Source organism: Marmota marmota, unplaced genomic scaffold (assembly GCF_001458135.2).
Source record: "Marmota marmota marmota unplaced genomic scaffold, marMar, whole genome shotgun sequence".
NCBI classification, from domain to species: domain Eukaryota; kingdom Metazoa; phylum Chordata; class Mammalia; order Rodentia; family Sciuridae; genus Marmota; species Marmota marmota.
Genome location: NW_026000168.1, coordinates 14266580 through 14281075, shown reverse-complemented (window position 1 = coordinate 14281075; position 14496 = coordinate 14266580). Strand labels below are relative to the sequence as shown.

At 43.1% G+C, this 14496-nt stretch overlaps 1 protein-coding gene across 7 annotated transcripts in view; it reads right to left on the bottom strand.

Moving 5' to 3' along the window:
* Nucleotides 1–13805, bottom strand: part of Mtmr14 (myotubularin related protein 14) — a 47641-nt gene extending 33836 nt beyond the window's left edge. For 4 of the 7 annotated variants that reach the window (XM_015494984.2, XM_048787078.1, XM_048787077.1 and 1 more), the window contains exons 1-3: nucleotides 13512–13805; nucleotides 12135–12283; nucleotides 4669–4777 (exon numbers count right to left, since the gene is read on the bottom strand). In XM_015494984.2, coding sequence (XP_015350470.1) covers nucleotides 4669–4777; nucleotides 12135–12283; nucleotides 13512–13667 — 414 coding nt within the window. In that variant the 5' untranslated portion in view covers nucleotides 13668–13805. Of the gene's footprint in view, nucleotides 1–467; nucleotides 1008–4668; nucleotides 4778–12114; nucleotides 12284–13511 lie in introns of those variants that run through there. The other 3 variants (XM_015494985.2, XM_048787080.1, XM_048787081.1) reach the window with 3 other exon arrangements.
* Nucleotides 13806–14496: the final 691 nt, after the last annotated feature.

Below are 14496 nucleotides of genomic sequence, written 5' to 3'. Positions count from 1 at the left end.
TTTAATCCTTAATAAAACAAAAACAAAAACAGAAAACTGATAAAAATTATCAATTATCTCCAAAACAAAACAAAAAAAACATACATACCACAGTTTACCTACATTTCCAGAGCTTTGTCCATCAAGGAACCCAGCCCAGCTCTTGGTTAAGATGAGCCAAGTAGGGTCTGGGGCTGTAGCTCAGTGGCAGAGTGCTTGCCTAGCATGCAGGAGGCACTGGGTTCGATCCTCAGCACCGCATAAAAATAAATAAATAAAATAAGGCATTCTGTCCATCTATAACTACAAAAAAATTTTTTTTAAAAAAATCAGCCAAGTAATTTGGAGAAGCAAGGTGGAGAACTTCAGCAGAGAGGGCCAATCCCCAGGTAGAGAACCCCCAAGACTCCCATGGAGGAGATTTCTGATCCCTATGAGTAGGGTGACAGGAGGGGTGCAGCCATCCATCTGGCACAGGTCATACTCACCCTCCACCCTCATCTCAACTGCTGGGATCTGCCTCACTTTCCTTTGAATTTATCTGTTAAATCTTTTCAGAGTAGTTACAAATCATCTCTTTGGTTGTTGAGCATTCAGACCTTCTTCTTGCTTCCCATTCTTCTCCCAAACCCCTTCTGTTGTCCTTGTCTTTTTGGATAGCCATTCAGCCAGACCTGGCCTATCAGGACACACTCACAGTCAGATAGAGAAGAAAAAGTGAGTTGGCTAAGTTCCTGAGTGAGTACCAAACTCTTCAGAAAGGCCTCAAGTGGCAGAAGGTCTACTCTACCATGGTAGAGTCTAACTCGAAATGCCTGCTCCAAAGCCTAATGACTCTAAGTCATGATCCATCATTTCTGCACCTTAACAAGACACACTACGAATGCTCTTCAGTTACCTAATTAGAAATGGCCTCCAATTCTACATGTAGAATAGCACTCAAGAATCTGTTAATCTAATAAATAACTTTGGCAAACAAAGTAAAAGTGACTGGGCTGGCGCTATAGCTCAGTAGTAAAGCATGTGCTTAACATGCATGAGGTCTTGAGTTCAGTCCCCAGCACCACCAAAAAAAAAAAAATAACCCAGCAAAAAAATAAAAGTGACTGACCTGTGTCCTACCTCTTAAGGGAGAAAACAAGAGAAAAGATGAAGCCAGGTACAGTGACACACACCTGTAATCCCAGTGGCTCAGGAGGCTGAAGCAGAAGGATCACAAGTTTAAAGCCAGCCTCAGCAAAAGCAAGATGCTAAGCAACTCAGTGAGACCCTGTCTCTAAATAAAATACAAAATAGGGCTGGGGATGCAGCTCAGTAGCCCAGTGCTCCTGAGTTCAATCCCCAGTACAAAAAAAAAAAAAAAAAAGAAAGATAGAATTGTCCTAGTTTTTTTTAAGGGGATTGAACATAGGGGTTCCCTACCACTGAGCTACATCCCCAGCCCCAAAAAAGTTTCTTTTCTTTTTCTTTTTTTGGTACCAGGGATTCTACACAGGGACAATTAAGCATTGAGCCATATTACCATCTTTTTTTATTTTGATACAGTGTCTCGCTAAATTGCTTAGGAGCTAGCTAAGTTGCTGAGGCTGGCTTTGAACTTGTGATTCTCCTGCCTCAGCCTCCTAAGTCACTGGGATTATAGGCCTGTGCCACTGTGCCCAGCCATAAAGTTCATTTTAACCAACCAAATAAACAAAAAACTCTTTTTACATTGCTTTCACACTAATTTAATTTGAACGAAATGAAATAAAATCAAACATTTACTTCCTTAGTCACAGTAGCACACTGAACCGAGTTCTGAAGGAAGCAGGGAGCAAGTATTTTATACCTCTCTCCCTTCCCTACACTGGGAAAAGAAGGTGCTCCAAAGGTAATGTTGATTATTATACTGCCACCCTTGGAACGAGTTACAAGTGCCTGCTGTGAGCCACTCATCTGAGAAGCAGGTCCCCAGCTCATAACAGAAGCCCTATGCTCCTGTCCTTTCTAATTTCCCTCCAAATGCCTTTCCTACTTTGTCAGCCCCAAGGACCATTTTATTCATCTCTCTCTCTCTAGAGCCTAATTGAAGGACCACTACTATTTGATTCAGAGCCACATCTTCCTGCCAAGCATGCACTTACATGCCAGACAGTCTGCCAGTGGATAGCAGGGAGACAGGTGCCAGTGGATAGCAGGGAGACAAGGCCTCTGCCCAATGGAATTATAACATGGCAAAACAGATGTTGCACCACATAATCAAAACAAAAATACATGTACACAGGTGTTAGGCACTGACTTGGTGGGAGCTAAGAAGAAGGAAAGTGAAGAGAAAAATAGCATCACACTGCTGGAATGTGAAAGTGCAGAGGGAGGGGCTGGGGATGTGGCTCGAGCGGTAGCGCGCTCGCCCGGCATGCGTGCGGCTCGGGTTCGATCCTCAGCACCACATACCAACAAAGATGTTGTGTCCGCCGAGAATTAAAAATAAATATAAAAAAAAAAAAAAAAAGAAAGTGCAAAGGGAGAAGAAAGCAGAACTAACCACAAAGCCCTTGTGAACATCTAGGATGCCAAAAGCTCCTCAGGCTTATCTTGCACAGCAAACTCCCTGGTAGAAATTCATTGCCATCTCTGTGATCTATTAGCCTAGGGCTCTTTCCTCACAGCCCACCTGAAATCTAGGGGCTATCCATCTGCCAGACAACTCCCCTTCCAGGGTAAATCTCAAGAATCTGGAACTATTTAGCATGGCATTTCCCAAATGCATTCAGCAAAGTTCCTGTCACATGATCCACAGAACAAAGAGGAATTCCAGAATAGACAGAGCCAGAGCCACATGGGTATCTTCACTGAGGGACTTCTTAGAGTCTAAACTCTGTCACTATATGTATACCAATGCATTTTTAAAAATTTATTCATTCATCCATTTAGTGATACTGGGAATCAAACCCAGAGCCTTGTGCATGCTAGGCAAGTACACTACTGCCATGTCACATCCCCAGTCCGCCAACGAATTTTATAAATCTGGACGTCAGAGATTAAGCCAGCTCTACCATATAGTATTTCTCCTTATTTGATGAAATGCTTTTCACAAGTGTATCCTTACACTGCTGTTCTGTGGAGCAAACACTGGTTCAAGTATTTCCTATTTCTAGTGACATGCACTGTGATCCACAGAGCAATGATATGTAAACTGGAGACCCCGTAACTTCTAAACACAAAAACTTTCTAAAGTGGTATCAAACAGCTATATGAAGATCAATTTCTGAGACCTAGTGTCCACATATACTTTTGCCCTAAAAAGTCTTCAACAGAAACTTCTTTTCTACCTCCCTTTCTCACCTGCCCTTTTGCTACACAAAAAAAGGTACACCAGGACTAGGCCAACACACACTCTCCTCCCCACTGCTTAGGTCAATCAGGCTGGGTAACTACAGCTGCAGGCTGTGCACTACTGGAGAGAGTGTGGCACTCAGAGATTTGCTGCATAGGCTGCACTCCTGTTTCCCTCCCTCTTCCAGGCTCTCTGCACTGGCAGCATTTGGCCTCACTCATTCAATCCCTTCCACTCTCTGCTTGGAGAAGAGAATACTCTCTTTTCTAGTCATGAAGGCTCCTTTGCACCTCCATGCTTTCTCCAGTGCTGTATTACCTGCTTGGGACAACCTCCTACCCCTTTTAGTCAGTAAGCATCCTACTTGTCCTCCAACACTCTCAAGCCACACGACTCTCTAGAGGCCACTGGTCAATCTGTCAGTCCACATCACAAAACTCTCTTTGTTGAGTTCCCCTTACACCACACCAAATGACCTTCATCTGCACTATGGTATTGAAGATAGGTTCAAATACCAGCTCTTGTGCTATGTAAAATAAACTTGGGGAAGTTACTTAACCACTCTGAGCCTTTTGTTTCATTTGGATGTTCCCCACACACACCTGTAATCCCAGCATCTCAGGAGGATGAGGAGGAAGGCTGTAAGTACAAGGCTAGCCTCAGCAACTTAGTGAGACCCTTTTTCAAAATTTAAAAATAATAATATCAATAATAATAATAATAATAATAAGTGCTGGGGATGTGGCTCAGTGGTTAATCACCCCTGGATTTAATCCCCAGTAGCAAAAATGAGACCACATTAGGAAGCCAATTTAATTGTAGCCATTAGAACATAAGCTCCATGAGAGTAAGGATTTTGTCTACTTCACAAGCTGACACATCTCAAGGCCTGAAACTGGCTGGTGCTATGTACAATTTGTTAACTGCATGACTGAAGGAATGAAAAAACCATGATGTCTGATCTCATTTGATTTAATCTACTCTATAACCTTTAATGCTGGTATGATTATTATCCTCCTTTCCTAGTAAAGTAAACTGAGGCCCTGCACAAGCAATAAGTACCAGAGTCTCAATCTAATCTTTCAAGGAGAAGGGTGAGATGAAGGTTCATGGTCTACATGGCTATAAAACTTTCTTTAACTGTCCAAACAGCTAAAAGGGCAGAACATAAGGTGGGGCTGTAAAGATTCCTTCCCTAGCTGAAATCATCCTTGAATCAGAAGTGATCTGTTTCTCTGGCCTGCTTCTGACAGCACCAGATACAATAACCATCCCACCCTTGGCTGGCAGAGAACAAAAAGACACTACATTTGTATGAAACCAGTTACTCCAGAAGAGGGTCTCAGAGCATGGGGATGTGGGATAGGCCTTACCTTGCCTTTGAACAAGATTACTGGGCAGACGAACCGTCCTCTGCACCTGGCCATCTTGCTGCGATTGATGAGGTCTTGCAGCTTGCTCACCTGCACGGTGCTCTGAAACCTAACACAAAGGCAAGAGGCAGGTCAGACTGGCTTCCACATGGGCACTTTGCCACGGGCAAAAGGTCTATATACATGTATAAGAATACTCACTGGAGAGCTAATAAATGCTATTAATTCTTAAATTTTAGATCATTGATATATTAAGTTGAGAAGAAAAGTGCTAGGGTGAGAAAAAAAGTGCTAATTGTAGGTATTAAAGTTATCCTGATTTCAGAACCTTGATGATTAAAAAAAAAAAAAAGAATGAAGACATAATATGTAAAAAACAGAAATATACATAGGAAATTGACAGATGACTATGTCTAAAGTGTCTACTATCTCACTTCCAGGGTAAGACCTAGTACCTATAGACTCTGGAAACCACAAGGCCATACTACTTCACTTCCAGGGTAAGACTTGGTACCTATAGACTCTGGAAACCACAAGGCCATAATTGTGATCTTTTAGGGAGCAAGATGAGATTACAGTTCATGTGCCAGCCAGTTTCACTGCAACCATCTTTAAGTGTCCAAAGAGTCAAAAGTGTATAAAATGCTGGGCAAAGAAAGCAAAAGAAAAGCTACCTATGGCACAAGAGATGTAATACACCAGGTTCTGTAAGGGAGCTCCTAGAATGTGAAAGATTCAGGTTTAAAAATGAGCTCCAGCAAGTCACACTCACACAAAATCACATTTCCCTAAAATAAGGGTCTATCCTCAGTACCATCAGGTAGCAGAGGACCTAGACCAGTTAGTCAGAATTTCTGGCAGTGACAGAGACAAGAAGCAGAAAAGTTAGAGCAGGAAGCTTTGCCAGCTATCCAAGTACACACATAGAAGGGAAGAAAGGGGCTCATATTCCCTCCTTAAAAGAGCTGAGCTTAGTCATGTGTGGTGGCACATACTCTAATCCTAGCAACTTGAGGGGCTGAGGCTGAAGTATCTCAAATTAGAGGCCAGCCTGGGCATCTTAGCCAGACACTGTTTCTAAATATTTATTTATGTATTTATGTATTTATTTACTTATTTATTTGTTATAGTTGGCACAGTACCCTTATTTATTTATTTTTACGTGGTGCTGAGGATCAAATGCAGGGCCTCACATGCTAGGCGAGCGCTCAACTGCTGAGCCACAATTCCAGCCCCAGACACCATCTCTAAATAAAAGAAAAAGGGCTAGGAATATGGCTCAGATGTAGAATGCCCTTGGGTTCAATCCCCAGTAGTGCAGGAAAAAAAAATAATGCTTTTCAGACCAAGCCCTATAAGGGTTTAATTCCTTTCACATTTCAATCCTTCTAGGGATCCTTGTCATTGTATGGCTCCTCATGGACACATGTACCCAGATAACTGTTTGAGGAGAATTTAGTCAGCAACTCCCATATCTGTGGTTCCTTAATTACATGAATCTGGATGCTGTTGAAGTTAATAAAAATAGTTTTAAAAATATTGCTGATTGGGCTGGGGATGTGGCTCAAGTGGTAGCGCGCTCGCCTGGCATGCGCAGGGCGCTGGGTTCAATCCTCAGCACCACATACAAATAAAGATGTCATGTACACTGAAAACTAAAAAATAAATATTAAAAATTAAAAAAAAAACCATTGCTGATTGCCCAGGGTTGGCCTTGAACTTGTGATGTTCCTGCCTCAGCCTCTGGAGTAGTTGGGATTATGGACATGGTATATGCCTGACAGGTTGTTTGTTTTCTTATTTTTGAGTTTTAAGAGTTCTTTATATATTTTAAGAGCCCTTTATTAGATATGTCTTTTACAAATATTTTGTCCTAAAGACTCAAATAAAGAAACTTGACTTGGCCTGGAAAAAAAATGTTGAATTCTTTGTAAAATTGTATTTATTTTTATTCCAAACTGTGACTTAGCAATATAAAAACTAACAAGTGGTAGGGTCTGAAATTGAAGTTAAAAAGAGGATCAATAGTTTAAGAGATTTTGTCAGTATGGTGGCACATGCCTGCAATCCCAGTGATTTAGCAGGCTGAGGAAGGAGGATCACAAGTTCAAGGGCAGTGTCAGCAACTTAGGAAGGCCCTAAACAACTTAGTGAGACCTTCCCTCAAAATGAAAAATAAAATGAGCTGGGGATGTGTCTGAGTGTTTAAGCATACCTGGGTTCAATCACTTGTGTGTGTGTGTGTATACATATATATATGATTTTTAAAACAGTTTCAGTGATTTTGGAAAGGAGATAAGAGGGTTTCCAATGTGTATTTTTCTGTGAGGTCCAATTTAAGATACAACTTTTTTTTTTTTTTTTTAGTTGTAGATGGACAATATCTTTGTTTTATTTATTTATTTGTGTGGTGCTGAGGATCCAATGCAGTGCCTCACCATGCGAAGCAAGCGCACAACCACTGAGCTACAACCCTAGTCCTTAAGATACAATTTTTTAAAAAAATACATATTTTTTTAAATATTTATTTTTTAGTTTTAGGTGGACACAATATCTTTATTTTATTTTTATGTGGTGCTAAGAATGAAATCCAATGCTTCACGCATGCTAGGTGAGTGTGCTACCACTTGAGTCACATCCCCAGCCCCTTTTTAAATATATATATATACATATATTTTTTTTTTTTTAGTTTTTAGGTGGACATAATATCTTTATTTTATTTTTATGTGGTGCCCAGGGTCGAACCCAGTGCCTCATGCATGCCAGGCGAATGCGCTACCACTTGAGCCACATCCCCAGCCCCAAGATACAATTTTTATTAACTAAAATTTTTTGTTGTTGTTGAAGGAAGAGGGAAGAATGAACAACCTACAGATCCTGGGGTACCTTTGCTAAGTGCCTATAGGGTGGCACAGAGCTGCCAGCCAGCCCCAAGCACCTGAATGTTATTGTCCTCCCTCACTCAGTGTACCCATGAAATAAAAAGACACCTCAGTCTAACAAGACAACTGTCTCATTAAACTCTGACTCTAAGAATATCCAATAGAGCAAGTACAGTCCTGTACTTAGCACCCCTTTTCCCATCCACAGGGTGCTCCAGAATCTTTTCTCCACCTGGTCAGCTCTACCTGTTGCAGCTGCCTCTCGCTCGCTCATACCAGTAACTCCTTCTGAATCCTAAATGCCTTAAAACTGCGTTTTATTCTCCTTACTTCTCACTCAGCAAACCCTCCTTAATTCCAAGTAGAAAATACACCTGTTTCCCTCTCAAGGGCTTTGAACTATCTTTAAATGTAAAGACACATTTTTTCTTCTTAGGTTAGCTAATGGTTTATTTGCCTGGTTTCCCCACTCAAAGAACCAAAGCAATTTCTGTTCTCGCAATAGTTCCTGTTTTTATTTTTATTAACTCTTGTCTTTTTATGGCAGTGCTAAGCAGTAAGCTGTATCTGGCACATGATACTCATATGTGAATGAATAAATGTAGACTTACACATTTATGTCTGCAAAATATGCACTGAAATTTCTGGCAAGATGTTACCAAGGAGTGAGGTTTCTTTAGATTTTAATTTTTTATTGAATTATTTATTTATTTACTTACTTACTTATTTTTGGTACTGAGGATTGAACCCAGGAGTGTTTAACCATTGAGACACCCCCTCCCCAGCTCCTTCTATTTTGAGACAGGGTCTCACCAAGTTGGTGAGGCTGGCCTTGAACTTGGGATTCTCCTGCCTCAGCCTCCCAAGTTGGATTTTATATGCACCACCACACCCAGCTGAATTTTATATTTCTTCAGTATCATTTACACACAAATAAAACTATTTTCAAGTAAAGAAGAAAAAGTTGTTGTCACTTAACTTCCAATGGCAAACCTTCACACAACACCCCCCACACTTCCCAAACTATGTTGACTGTCCCTTCTACACATGCCCCAAATTTCCTGAGGTAAATGTTACTGCTACTACTATTTAATGTCATTAGCCCCATTTACAGATAAAACATGTTACTGTGAAATCACTAGCCCAAGGCCACAGAACAGGTAAACAGGGCAACTGACTTCCAAACCACAGCAGGCGGCCACTGAGCCAAGGGTTTTAGCCACTGTCCCCTAGACCCTCATCTGTACTTCCCCTTACTCCGGTTCTTATTATACGGTTACTGCTTATTTTTCTGTTATCCCCAGACCTAAGGGTAAGGACTTCATCTATCTGGCCTCTGGCTGGATTCCTGGGGCCTACTACACTGTAGCAGCTCCATGAACACTTGCTGACAATCACATGTCCAGAGACCCTGGACCAGGCTTCTATTCCTAGACAATGAACAGAGTTACGGAGGTTCACTATCAAGACCAAACCACTTCCTGAATCCAGTTCTACCATTTTTAACTCAGTCTAAGCTAGTATCACAGTAATACCAAAACCAAATGTAAAGAAGCAAACAATTCTAGTCCTTCCCCTCCAACAAATAGGCATCACTCCCCCCACCCAAATAACCTCAATAACTAGTATGAGGCCTTGCAAAGAGTAAAAAGTAAAATCAAACTCCAGTAACTCCTCTAGAGTGAAGATGATGTACAGTAGTCCTGGCCTGGAGAATAAGGCCCTGCTAGACAAGGTGAGGGTGAAAGAAAAAAAAGGCAGACAAGCAGAAAAGGCAGAGCAGAAGTCAGGAAACCCAGCTTTTAACCCCATTCCATGTACCACCTTGGTAATCTTGAGCAGAGGCAAGTTGCCTCTTTGGGCTTCAACTTTCTCTGCAGAATGGGACAATACTGTCTTCTTGGGGGATGCAGCATAATGTATGAGACCCTAACACCTACCAACCAGTAGCCTGTCAACAAATATTAGTTTCCTTCCCTTTAAGAGCTAGACTGAATCAGCAATGAACTTGTTTGCCTTTCAGGAAAAGCTTCTTTGAGGGGACCAAGACTAAGTTCTTCCACCTACTGTTATTTGGCATCACCGGGAGCATGTTAGAAAATATGCCCATATCAAAAGTAGTGAAATCAGATTCTGCATTGTAACAAGATCCCAGGGGTACAGAGCCGGGCTTAATATCAGAATGCCATCAGGATAGAGGTAAACTGCCAGCCAGCCCTGAGGGGAGTGGAAAAAAGGGGAAGGACAAGGTAAAAGAAAAGTCCTCATTGAGAAACTGTAGGCTAAAGCATCATAGGAGGTAAGTTTACCTAACTCTGGAAGGAGTTAGGAAGAGATAAGAACCATAAATAAGGGGCCTTAACAAAGCCCAGTTCTTTAGGACTGGAGATCCCCACAGAGGATGGTGACCATAATTTCTATAACCTTCATAAAGAGGCCTTAATATATTCATTTACTTAGGAACCCCAGCAGACCTCATGAGTCGGGCACTCTTAAGAGAAATCCCCACTGTAAGATTGAGGAAACTAAGGCTTACTCCTTAAATTCCTCTGAGCAGGCTGTTCCTCTGCTTGTAAGCATTTTCTGGTTCCCTGTGGCCCACAGTAGCAGTACTACAGCATGTAAGTATCTAGGGAGTTCTGAGAAGGCAGATTCTGGAAACTCTGATTCAGAAGGACCAGGGTGGCTCTAGAATCTATACTTTTTTTTTTTTTGGTAGTACTAGGGATTGAACCCAGGGGCACTCTACCACTGAGCCACAACCCCAGCTCTTTTAATCTTGAGGTAGAGTCTCACTAAGTTTTCCAGGCTGGCTTCAAACTTTTGATTCTCCTGCCTTAGACTCCCAAGTAGCTGGGATTAAGGTGTGTGCCTCCAAGTATAGCTAGAATTTGTACTCTTTTTTTTTTTTTTTTTTTTTTGAGAGAGAGAGAGAGAGAGAGAATTTTTTTTTAATATTTTTTTTTAGTTTTCGGCGGACACAACATCTTTGTTTGTATGTGGCGCTGAGGATCGAACCCGGGCCGCACACATGCTAGGCAAGCGTGCTACCGCTTGAGCCACATCCCCAGCCCTAGAATTTGTACTCTTAATGCGTGCTCAGGGGATACTGCTACAAAACCACTAACACACATGATCCACAAGTCCTGCTTTTGGCCTGATGATCAAGACCCTATATAAGCTAATCCCTAAGGAACTTCAGAGAAATTCTAGTCATCCTTCTAATGGCAGCTGCAAAGGCTCCCCTACCATAAGGTCTTCCCAGACACACACAAGGCAGATTCACCATTCTCCTTGGTTTGCCTACAGTAGCACTTTCAAGCCTTAATGTGTATTTGAATAACTTGGACAGCTTGTTATGTTGTGATTCTGGTTCAACAGACCTGGGACCTGAGATTCTACATTTCTACTAGGTTCTCGGGCCCACAGATGGCCATACTTTAATATAGAGAGGAGTGGTTGCACTGTATACTCAGCTATAGCATTCATCTTGATATTTTGTCCATACAGAAATATAAGACAGCGGCTTCAAGGATTCTTAAGATCAGTAGCAAGCAGGGAAATTAGGAGAAGAAACTCTAGAGCAAACCTTGAACTTCAGTCATGTCATTAGTGTCAAACAACTGTGACTATTTACTGACTGCCTATAGGGCATCTCCTACATCAGGCTCTTCATGTCTACTCTCCTGTGGATTGTTATCCCACAAAAAACACTCAGGTCTTGGTGCCTTCCAATGTAACTCTTATTTCTAATTCTTACAACAAACATGTCAGGCTTGAATTAGCACTACTTATCATGAGGAACAGCACTAGCAACTTTTCTAGAATTTTAATTGGTCCTTGCAAGCACTAATTAAGATGAGGCAGGGAATTACCAATGAGAAAACTGAGGAAAAAGAAGTTAAATAACTTATCCAGGGTTAGTGATAGCCAGCAAATGGGGCATCCAGGATATAAACTCAAGCATTCTCACTCTAAACTTGAGGTTCTTAAGGGCTACATATGGCAAACACTATTAAGCCTGTCTTGACAGCACACCACCCACTCATACTCTTGGAAAAAAAAGAAAGAAAAGAACACCGAATTTGTTCAGAGAGGTGAAGTGTGATGTAATGTCTCAGGACAATGAGCTCTAGAGAAAGAGTGAGAGAAATCCAGGGTCATGACTCCAATTCCTCTATGCTGTTACAACTTGCCAACTTAATGTACTGAACCCTGAAGTTATTCTTAACTGGCCAAGAATAATTTGCCAGTTATTCTTTTTTTTGGTACCACTAATTGAATTCAGAGGTACTTGACCACTGAGCCACATCCCTATCCCTATTTTTGTATTTTATTCAGATACAGGGTCTCACTGAATTGCTTAGCACCTCGCCATTGCTGAGGCTGGTTTTGAACTTGTGATCCACCTGTCTCAGTCTCTAGAGCTCCTGGGATTACAGGCATGCACCACCACACCCGACATGCCAGTTATTCTTAACATGGCAAGAAAGTATGTCTGCCCTGCCCAGCAACAACTTCCTGTCCCCAGGGATGAGTTCCCAGGACCTCCCAACAAGCATACTATGGTCACATGATGCTCACGTGTCTTTCTCCTTCTCAGAACTCTCATACTCCAGGAACACGATGTGTCGGGGATAGTGACCACAGATATCCCCATTCACATTTGGAATCACGCTGAAACAGTAGTCTCGGCCAAACAGCTCCAGACATCTCTTCTCAATGCGCTCAACCTGCACAGAGGAGACTTAAGCATGAAAAAGATTCTGGTGTTCTCTGGGTCATATTTATGTGGTCCCTTACTTGGAGAGGTCACTGAGAATGACATGTGCCTCTGTGATTATTATTATTTTTCAGTGCTGTGAATAGACATCATGATGCTAGCTCACAGACCCTACATGTTCATTAACCCACATGGCATACTTCAAGAAGGACCCTAAACCCATTGACATTGCATGTAAAAACTGTGCGTGTTCAGCATTTGGGGGGCAGGATCACAACTTTCATTAGCTTCAAATGAAATGACAACACATAAAATATCTTTCTCTAGATTACAAAACCTGTCACTAACCCATCACCTACCCTTGGTGACAGATTATTCCCTCTTCTCCAGCTTCAGACTAGTACCTTGAAGCTCTAGTCCTTGTAATCAGTAAGAACTTCAGACAGTGTCTAATAACACACCATTTCCTTATAAAAATAGAAGGCACAGCTCCCCCTAAGGCTGTTCACTTTGTTCACAGTTCAAGAAAGGTCCATTGGGGGGAAAAAACATAAGTCTATACATCTCAAGAAGTTTACAAGTGATCAGAAGGCCTGGAGCGGCATCAAGCCCAGGTGCAGTGGAAGGTCTGAGGGAAATCCCAAGGGGGAAAAAAAAAGAGAGGAACTGAGACCTTCTTTTGATAAAGGAACAGAGAGGGAGTGTGGGTTGTCTTCCTGCTCTATAGGGGAAGGAAAGGGATGGGCCTAAGTCATGCTGAGACCTTATAAGGAGGCAACTCAGCAGTCCATCTCTTGGCAGTCCATCTCTTGGCTCGGTTCTGCCCTTTCATTCTGACCTCTGACCTGGAGGAATCCTCTCCCTATTTTTACTTAGATGTGGTGGTTTTGCCCTGAACCACCCCCATCCCCCAGGCACCAGAAGCAGGATAATAACATTCCTTAGTTCTCTTTGCTCCAGGACCCTCAGCTCTGACCCTTGACCTCCAAACCCCTAGTCTCAAACTAAAAAGACCGCCTTCCGCTGCTCATTCGGATTCTAGTTTCTCCTTTTTTTTTTTTTCATTTTTAAGCCCGCCCTTTACTCTCCGGGTCCAGACCCTGGAGAAGTTCCCTCTCTACCCTCTTCCTCAGCAGACAGGTCCCACTTCTACTTTCCTGTGCCCTCGGACCTCAGTCTTTCCTTTCTAACTTCCCAAGACAGGGGTCTGCTCCAGTTCTCCGTGCCTCCGAGCTCACCTTAGAGCCGCTCGTCCCGCTGCCGTCCTTGGCCCGGTACTGAGTCCGGGAGAACTCTTCTAGCAGCTCCCCGAGCCCCGGCTCCTGAGGCGGTGGGTTGCCTGAAGAGGCTGAAGACCCTGCCGAGGCGGCGGCGGCGGCCCGAGCGCCAGCCATGGTCCAGGCTCACGTCCCCTCAATGCGCCTCAGCCTGGCCCATGGCACCTGGCGGCACCGACTGCTACTCTGGAACCTCGCGAACCGCCTCAGCCGCCGCCTTCTTCTTCCACTTCCGGCCCCGCCCCACTCCGCCGGATGTTTACTCTGGTCCTGGCCAATCAGAACCCGGCACTCGCGCCTTACCCACGACTACCGGCCCACCCGTGACGCGGAGCGATCCAAGTGGTCTCCGGGAGGGGGCCGCAGCCCCTCGCAGCTGCTGGGGCTCCGCCCCACGGGGTTTCCCCCGGGGAAGCCGGGCTGAACCATCGGGACTGCGGCGGGAGGGGGTAGTGCGGGAACTAGTAAGAAGAAACCGGTGGAAAGCGGAGAAAAGTGGAATGAACCATTATAGAGAGAAGGGAAGGCACCAAATTAGCCTCGGCAACCATAATAGCAGTAGTAACTAATATCAAAACAGCGTTTCATAAAGCAGTTTTCTGCCTCTGCGCTTCACAACGTCCCTATGAGCATAGTGCACTATATGGCCAACCATATTTTATAAAGACACCCTATTTTGTGGAGGAATCAAGAAGGTATGAAAAGCGCTGTATTTTTTTTTTCTCTAATGGAATATTTCAAATATTCAGAAAAGGGGAGACAGTAGTATACTGGAACCTCATGTATCCACCACAGTGCTCAACAATAAACGGTAAATGCCAGTCTCTCCTAATTAATGAATTCTTCCCTGTCAAGGGATTATTCCCCCATCTTTTTTTTTGGGGGGGGGGCAGGGGTACTGGGGATTGAACCCAGGGGACCTCTACTGTCTGTAATCGTGGTCCAC